At 43.2% G+C, this 9,297-nt stretch overlaps 2 protein-coding genes and 1 pseudogene across 2 annotated transcripts; 2 read left to right on the top strand and 1 right to left on the bottom strand.

Moving 5' to 3' along the window:
• Positions 1 to 293: 293 nt before the first annotated feature.
• On the bottom strand, positions 294 to 1,220 carry LOC114732115 (uncharacterized). The gene has a single exon (XM_028919410.1). It carries the CDS (start codon positions 1,218 to 1,220, stop codon positions 294 to 296), a length of 927 nt encoding a protein of 308 aa, XP_028775243.1.
• Positions 1,221 to 3,157: 1,937 nt separating this feature from the next.
• LOC114732120 (cold shock domain-containing protein 3-like) lies at positions 3,158 to 4,192 on the top strand. Its single transcript, XM_028919414.1, has one exon. It carries the CDS (start codon positions 3,204 to 3,206, stop codon positions 3,906 to 3,908), a length of 705 nt encoding a protein of 234 aa, XP_028775247.1. The 5' UTR covers positions 3,158 to 3,203; the 3' UTR covers positions 3,909 to 4,192.
• A 3,071-nt stretch (positions 4,193 to 7,263) lies between these two features.
• On the top strand, positions 7,264 to 9,059 carry LOC114732121 (thaumatin-like protein 1; annotated as a pseudogene).
• Positions 9,060 to 9,297: the final 238 nt, after the last annotated feature.

Below are 9,297 nucleotides of genomic sequence, written 5' to 3' on the forward strand. Positions count from 1 at the left end.
TGACTTGCTAGGACAGTCTGGACCATATGTGATTGCAGGGTTTAACAAGTATGATGCTGCATGAAGATTGGTTTTCAAATGCCTGTCCCATCGAGCTTGGATAATTCTTGTATAAGGCTTATACATCTCCTTGTTCTTCTTAAACATCTCCTTAATTGCCATTTTTGCTCTTCGCATGCCTTCATAAACATAAGGCAATGAAGGTTTTTCATCTGAATCCACAATTCGCAATAATTTTATCAAAGGAGATACAATCTTTACAACTTCATAACAGTCATTCCAAAACCGGTTATCTAATATGATTGCACTAAAAATTTTCCTGCTTCGGTCTTGGATAATTTGTGGTCCACAAAATGCTTATCAACAACCAAAGCTTGCAAGTCATTTTTGTGCATATATATGCTATGCAATGTAATAAATGTAGTAGCAAATCTTGTGGCACCAGGACGCACAATTTCTTTCCAGCTCGGTCTTTTTCTCAGCCAGGATAAGAAAACCATATGATTGTATGCAAAGATGGTTATTCTTGATGCCTTTGATGCAAGGTCCGACACATGAGGCATGCTGGAAAAGTCTTTCAATACAAGATTCAAACAATGAGCAGCACAAGGAGACCAATAAATGCTTTTATACTTTTCCTTAATCAGTTTGCCACATGCTACATAGTTGGCTGCATTGTCAGTCACTACATGAACGATATTCTTAGGACCAATCCACTCAATGACTTCACAGAATAGTGTAAATAAAGTTTTAGCATCTTTGACTAGATCTGATGCATCAACAGATTTCACAAATACCATACCGTGTGTAGAATACACTAAGAAATTTATCAAAGTGCATTGTCTAACATCGGTCCATCCATCAGCCATGAGTGTGCAGCCATTGTTTTTCCATTTAGCTCGATGACAATCAATCAGCAACTGACATTCTTTTTTCCAATCACCCAATAAATTGGTTTTGAAATAATAAGCACTAGGGGCTTTAAACCCAGGCCCAATTGAAGCAATTCCATCCACAGCTTTTTGAAATAAAGGGCAATCAAATGCTTTAAACGGAATACAGTTCACAATAGCCCATTCAGCAATCAACATTTTCACATTATGTTTTGCTTCTTTAGTTGCTAATGCACTTTTAATACCCGGTTGGGAATCAGGGGTTGTCCTAGGAGCAAAATAATTGTCCATACTCCCACTAGCTTTCCTCTTCTTCGAAGTACTCATGATAATTTGTGGATCAACATGGGTTTCTTCAACATCCTCTTCTAAGTTTTCAACAGTTTTTTTTTTAAGATTCTTTCAAAGATTCACATTCTATGGCGTACATCATGTGGAACTTTCTTACAAGAAGCTATTTGACCAGTGATACCAGCAAGATGTTGCTTCATCCTATTTATCCCACCTCCTCTATAACTATTAGCACAGAAAAGACAAGTATATATATTCTGTGTCCCCTCTTTTTTGTATGCAATATGTGCCCATGCAGGATCAGTTTTGGTACGTAATGAAGAAGTGGGTGTAGGAGTGGAAGTTTCAGTATTAGGAGTGGAAGATCCCGTATTAGGAGTCACATTGTCACTTCTTGAACTTGGATTACTTGAAATATCCATCACTGTTACTAAATAACAAATTAAAAAAATCAAACATCTGGGGGTTCATTGCTATGGGATTAGCTCAGATAATATAACATCACTGATTAAAAATCAAAGATCAAATTGATAAATTCAGATTTCATATGAAATATGCACTTTAAGTACTTGGATCTAATATTCAAACACCATTTGCATAAATTTTCAGGTTACGACCAGATATCATCATGCCAATATTCAGATGTGCTGACCAGATATCATCATGCCAAAATTCAGTATGATCAAATTTTAGTTAACGAATCATCTCACATGTGCTGACCAGATATCATCATTCAAATAATCAAATGATGTTCCAAGTAAACGAATCATTGAATCAACCAGTATGCTGTATGACCGAAGAACGCATATCATCATTCAAACGAATCAAATGATCTTTCCCGGAAACAAATCATATCATCATACACGATATTGTTCTACATTAGAAAAAGGAAACAAATCTCATTTTATCTAAGCCTAGCTACTTGAGAATTCAGATGGAAAAAAACCCAAGAACGCACAAAAAATGAGCAGTGACCGAGAGCAGGGCACGGTGATGATTTAATATCTAAGCCTAACTGAATGAAATTTACCAACAGGACAACAAGAGGCAAGAGCATAGAAGCGACCACCTGCAGCTCCGACGATGATTCTGCGACCGGGAAGAAGCAACGACGATGGGAGGCGACCACCTGCGGCTGCGATGCAGAGAAATATTTTGAACCACGATCACCGGCTGCTTCAACGTTCAACCTCGACGATGTGACGCGACGATCCGAGACCTCCGATGGCGAGAAAACTCCGGCACAATGAGTGATTCAGCTAGGGATTTTCGATTTTGGGGAGGGTGGCGACGGCGACTCGGCGAGAGAAACTGAAGCAGGGCGAGCGAGGTCGTTCAATTTGGACCGGACCGTGTTTGTTTTTTTTCTGGTTTGTAAATTTCACTGCTAAACGGCACCGTTTCAATGGTTGGGGATTAAAAAAAATAAAATATTCAAAACCGGACAACCCATCAAACCGCGGGTTGCCCGGTTTGATCCGGTTATTACCGGTTCAACTTGAGGCCGGTTTTTTGGCCTCCCGGACCGGACCAGCCACTGGTTCACCGGTTTTCTGGTCGAACCGGCCGGTCCAGTCCGGTTTTTTTTTACCTTGGTACATTTTAACCAATCTGGAACGAATGTGTACTCCTAACTCTCTTCACGCGATTTTTTTTTTGGCCGACCTTACGCGATTTTCCATTAATTAGGTTCATTACACACACACGCACGCACACGAATATATTCGTAACTATCGTTCTTTTCTTAAAGGCCTATCCCCTTTTTTAATTAGAAAACTTTCCTTATGAGTAATTAGTATTAGTAATCAATAATAAAGCTTCACAGATAAATCAGCTGTTAATCAGATATATTATTGTTATTATTATAGCCCGAATTAATTAGGGTTTTATACTTTTATTCCTAGCTGATCTTTTGGGTTTCACGACTAAAGATCTGATTCCATATATATAAACCTACTCGTTGCCGTTCTCTCACATTCCCCGATCGAAATTCTCTTTACTCTCTAGGGTTCAACTCTAATGGCGGAGGAGAGATCAACTGGTGTGGTTCAGTGGTTCAGCGATTCCAAAGGCTTTGGCTTTATCAAGCCGGACGATGGAGGGGAAGATCTCTTCGTTCATCAATCTTCCATCAGATCCGAAGGATATCGTAGTCTTGTAGAAGGCGATCGTGTCGAGTTCGTGATTGCCTCTGGCGACAACGACAAAACCAAAGCTATCGATGTTACTGGCCCCGATGGAGCTCCTCTACAGTCCAAGAAAGACAATTACGGTGGTCGCGATGGGGGCTATGGCTTTAGCGGTGGATGGAGAGGCGGGGATAGGCGTAACAGTGGGGGAGCTAGCGGTGCTGGTTGCTATCAGTGCGGCGATGTTGGCCACTTAGCCAGAGATTGCAACCGCGGCAATAATGCCGGTGGCCCATCTTGTTTTAAATGTGGCGAAGTTGGGCACTTGGCTAGGGACTGTTCACTTGGAAATAATGGCGGCGGCGGCGGGGCTTGCTTTAGGTGTCATGAGTATGGGCATATGGCGCGGGACTGCACCAGGGGAAGCGGTGGGAGCGGTGGAGGTTGCTTCACATGTGGTGAAGTGGGTCACTTGGCCAGGGATTGCACCAAGGACAGCGGAAGGTATGGAGGCGGCGGCACCCGAGGAAATACATGCTTTAATTGTGGGAGGCGTGGGCATTTTGCGCGAGACTGCCCTGAAGCCTCTGCATGATATAAACTTAGTAGAAAGAAAAGGAGAACTTATTCTCTCGCTCTGTTTTTTGGGTTGACAATTTATCTTCTTCTCCTTTTTTTTTCTGGCTCCTTTTGAAATTTATACATAGGTTGTCCATGCAAAGGATTATGACTTTTGTTCTGGTATCAGCGATAAGCTAATTTGTTACTGCTTGACCGGCAATTTTCCGCAAATTGCTCGACTAGAGGAGGAACAGAATTCCTCTGTTACTTCCTTTTTTTCATCAATGACTATGAGATAAATTTCTAATTTAGCAGTTATTTTCCTCCCTTGATTGCTTTCATTGTTTGACATGTCCATTATTTTACCCCTCCAGAAAGTGATGCAGTGAATGTAGCCATGTGACTATAATGGACCTGCCAGACCTTGCTTCAAATATATTATTCACCGTTGTCGCCCAAGAGCTGCTATAATTCAAGATAGTGCGGTCCTGAAATGTTCATATGGTCTTAATTTTGAAGGGGGGGGTGTTTTCCTAGCTTAGAAGCACTCTCACTCAAGCTTAGACAAAACATTTTTCGCATACACAAAATCAATTCCAAAAAGTTAATCCAAACACTCTTTTAGTGTTGTGTGAATTTAATTGTAAAGAACTACCCTTCTTTCTTGCTTCTCTTTCTTTAATCATTAAGAAGGTAAGAAAGAAAGGTAAATGCTGTTTCTTTGGAATTTTTTCTCCGGCATTTTAATTTGTGAGTCAACATACTAAAGCTTTTTCCTCAGCTATCTGGTCATATGCCTATGCAAAGCTGTATTGGACGGACTTGGACCCAATTTTTGTTTCGTATGACCATTTTCGGATCGTGACTTGTAACATATTTACTGTTGAGAACAGAATTTTTAATAAAGCATTTAATGTTGATAAATTGAGGCAAGTATTGAAAAACTGTCTTCTATCAGAGATTGCTTCTTGAAAGCATGGAAGATAATGGCAATAGTTCATGCTTGTTGTCCTGTAATTGACTTCCCTCCCACCTTCTGGTCTTTTATGTAAAGCTCTCTCGTTATCTGTTGAGGCCCTTTGTGTACTATTGAATGGATGTTCTCATAGGATAATTCTTGCTTTGGCATATCTCTACTTGATCGGATTTCGGTACATATTTCTTGTCCCTGCTTCAAATTTAGGCTTCCGTTCGGTCCTCGATGCTGCTTTATATGGATATAATATTACTTCTAATTCGGGTTTTCTGCATTGGAAACTCGCTGTTCCCGTCACCCTTGTCTGGAGATTGGTTTTTATAGTCTTAACTGATACAAGTGTTGCACAGCAGGTTAAGCATCCTCTTGATTTTCAGCTGAATTGCGTGCTTGTGATTTTTCTAAGTTGATTGACAAATTTAGTTGCAAGCCGGAGAGTTTTTCTTTTTCTTTCTCCTTTTCCTCTCCCTGCCATGGGCACCTTTATTGCCGTCATATGCAATTTAGCTTTCTGACACTGTTATGGCACTCTTTTAAGCATGCTCATCAATTCTGATGTTTGACTTGTGCTCAGTTTCTTTGTTGCGGGTGTCTGTATCGACTATGTTTACGCTTGAGGTTGACTCTGGCTTTTACTTTTTGTATTTTATTTTATTTTATTTATTTATTTTTTTGCTCCAATGGCTCTGGCTTCAGATACATATTATCGGAAAACATTTAGATACATGGACCTTGATATAATTCCGGGGACATTTGTGTGGGACTGTTGTCTAAGGAAACTGCGTAGGAGCCGGTGGATTGGTTTCTGGTCATAATTTACCACGAGGCCAAGATTTTTTTAATAAATGGGTAAATGTCACAGAATCTGTATATGATATGTGCATCTATAGAGGGGATTATTTCTCAGGCTGTATTGAGATACATGGACCCCGAGCATGTTGGAAACTCAGGCAATGAAGTCTGTCCTCAGATCCCTCACCCCAAAATCTTTCACCCGCACTGAGATGCCTGGGGAGGCGGCTGCTCCTATTGAGAATTTAAGATTTACCATTACATTACTTTATCCTGCGTTGGTCTTCTGTGTTCCAACAGTAGCTGAGGTATTAGCACTCCGGCCAAATTTATAATGAGCGCTCGGTTTATGTTCACATATGATACGATTGAGTTAGTTTTTAAAATTCGTACGTCACAACACAATTTTCTTTCGTTTGGACCTTGTTATCATATCGGCTGGGCCCGTGACTAGGTTGTATTTTCGCGTCCAAAGTCTAGAGTTGGTAACATGACCCGATGTGCATTAATGCACAGTCCCCCAACCCAAGATGGGTTATCGGCCCGCTTCCCAGGAATCCTAGAACGTTGGGTGTGACAATGTTTTGTTGGTAGGGCCTTTATCTCTGCCTGTTGATGTTTGAGGGACAGCCAGCCCGAGACCGTAAGTTGTACGTATAGTAAATATGGAATTTACTTATTTCATCTTCACCTTCTCTCTTTTATTTAATTTGAGAAGGCAGCCCACAATTGGTTGGTTTAACGATGTTAATTGGGAACAATAGATGACGTGTGATAAGGTTTATGGAGGGGTGAATAAACGTCATGGGACACGCTCGTCAACTTGTAAATAATTTCAGCCGACTGCCAACTTGTTGGTTTCGTCCTTCGGTGCAAATGCCTGTCCTTTCCCTGAAAGCTACATTACCTAATATTTCATCCGCGACACATTACTATTTTTTTTTTTTAATGTTTGATGAAATTGACGTTGTGGTTGTCAAATGAAATAAAAGAAGACATGTTTGATGCTTGAAAAATAAAAATCAGACAGGCCTTTTCTATATTCAGGTATATCTACTGCAATATTTTTGTGACAAACGAAACAGTAAATACCGATAGGATGTGTTGATTTTATTCTTTGTATTTTTGATATGTTGATTTAAAATACGATCTGGTCAATGAAAACACGTTCAAAATAAAGAGATTTTGTAGGACAGCAAAGAGCCCAGGAGCTTTTAATTTTTAAAATGAGGACGGGAGAAGACAGATTCTTGGGCGGGTTCATAAATTTAATGAGAAGACAGCGTGATGTGCTGGTTATGCAGTGGGGATTGGTGTTTACTCGTATTTATTTGTATGGGAGAGGCGTGAAGGCGTGTGGGAGTGAGCGCAGTGGGAAGGAAGAGGCGTCGAGTGTTGGACACTGAGGTGACATGATTGTAAATTTAAATTGTGATGGCAGCCCAGCCCCATGGCAAAGAACCTCTCAGGAGTTGAAACCAGCAGAATACTATGCAGCGGCGCAATGCTAGTAGAGCACTTCTCATCTCGAAACGCTTCCCTCCCGTCCAAATATCCCATTCCTTATTCATATCCATTCCCTTTTCTCTCTGCATCTGAATTCGTAGCCGTCCAAACACCCCACTTGTGTCAGCCCTCTCTTGATTTGTTCAATAAGCCTGTCTCTCCCCCTTATGATTCCCATTCTTTATTTATTTATTCATTTGTTATCTTCTGTACGTTTCGTTCATATAATAATTTATACCAACTCTATTCCTCACCCATCGATAAACAATCAGACATATTGCCGACCTCCTCACTCTTTGCGCATCCATGTTGTAAGTGATCCGTGCATGTGCCTTTGTTATAAATGGACCCCCCCCCCCAGCCATCTCTGTATAAGTATCCCATCCTCCTTGTGACCTCCTTCCAATCCTCGTACATATCTCTCTCAATCATGGCCTCTTCTGCTCCATTCGCTACCACCTTCTTCTCTCTCCTTCTCCTTCGATTCCTGTTAACAGGTAAGCTTATACTCTTCATCATTCTCACCATATTCTGCTCCTCATTCCCCGCTCCCTGTTTCCTCTCCAACCCAGGACATTAAACTCACCAAATGCACGCATGTTCTTTGTGCTTCAAACGCGACGTCTCCCCGCAACCAATTTATCTGTTTCTCCTATAATAATTACTTGGTTCTCGCATTGTTTGTCACGTGCAGGTTCGTATTCTGCGACGTTCACCATCGTAAACAAGTGCAGCTACCCGGTATGGCCCGGCATTCTGTCCGGCGCCGGAACTCCGCAGCTTTCAACGACCGGTTTCGTCCTCCAACCGGGTGAATCCAACGCCATCACTGCCCCCACCGGCTGGTCCGGCCGCCTGTGGGGTCGGACCCTCTGCTCCCAGGACTCCACCGGCAAGTTCTCCTGCGTGACCGGGCTGCGGCTCCTCCGGCGTGGAATGCGGGGGAGGCGGTGCCGCCCCACCGGCCACGCTGGCGGAGTTCACTCTGAACGGAGCGGAGGGGATGGACTTCTACGACGTGAGCCTGGTGGACGGCTACAACCTTCCGATGACGGTGGAGCCGCAGGGGGGCGGGGGCGGAGGGAACTGCACGTCGACGGGGTGCGTGGTGGATCTGAACGGGCCATGCCCGACGGAGTTGAAGGTGACGTACGGCGCGAGCGGAGGGAGGAGGGGGTGGCGTGCAAGAGTGCGTGCGAGGCATTCGGGGAGGCAGAGTACTGCTGCAGCGGAGAGTACGCGACTCCTCAAACGTGCAAGCCGAGCAGGTACTCGGAATTCTTCAAGGCGGCGTGCCCACGTGCTTACAGCTACGCGTACGACGACGGGACGAGCACCTTCACCTGCTCGTCCGCCAATTACGTGGTCACATTCTGCGCCGGCCCCACCACAAGGTAAAACACAAAGACGACACCTCACCGTACCCATGTATATGAGTAATGCCTGAGAAAGGGGTTTTTAATTTGCTGATATAATAAAAATGAGATGGTAATGCGGAAGCTGTTGAATGATGCAGTGTGATGAAGGCGGGGAAGGAGAAATACGCAGAGGCAGCGGACGTAGCAGGCGGCGGAGGAGTGAGGTGGAGGATGGAGTGGGCTCTGGTTGGAGGGATGGCAGTATTTGGGATGTTGATGAGTTAGCCTCATTATTGTTTGTTGGTGGCTGCTTGCACGAATTAGGTGGCCTGTGCTCTTCAACTTAGCTGGGAGGGGCACTCTCACTCCCCGGCAGTGGCAACAGGGACGGTTGTTGAGGGAAGAATGAAGGTGGCGTTTTCGATCATTTTAGGCCGCACCGCCCTCACTGCTGACCAAACGCAAGTTGGAGTGGGCCGCACAGATCCGTGCATATATTAAGTAAAGAGATGTTGCTTGTTGCTAATATTCCCGATGTGATGTTGTGCGGGCGGACATATCCTTTCATATTCTTTCATATTTTGAGTCCATTCCAATCTCAATGCTCTTTCGCTCCGACACGATCTACTACCTGCTCTCTTCGGAACCGCATATTGCTCTTCATTTAATTAGCTTCTCTTCTTGATTAGGTCATTCATCATCTGCTGCGTTTATTTATCTGTAAGTATTCAACTGCCATATATTTTATGTGTGAAATGGGTCAACTCTCAACGTCACCGTCCTTCACACAC

This window comes from Neltuma alba, unplaced genomic scaffold (assembly GCF_004799145.2).
Source record: "Neltuma alba isolate B1F8T4 unplaced genomic scaffold, ASM479914v2 tig00012877_pilon, whole genome shotgun sequence".
NCBI lineage: Eukaryota > Viridiplantae > Streptophyta > Magnoliopsida > Fabales > Fabaceae > Neltuma > Neltuma alba.

What these genes read in the sequence shown, in the direction of transcription:
- LOC114732115 (XM_028919410.1), bottom strand. Translation starts at nt 1,220, where the DNA reads ATGAGTACTTCGAAGAAGAGGAAAGCTAGTGGGAGTATGGACAATTAT.
- LOC114732120 (XM_028919414.1), top strand. Translation starts at nt 3,204, where the DNA reads ATGGCGGAGGAGAGATCAACTGGTGTGGTTCAGTGGTTCAGCGATTCC.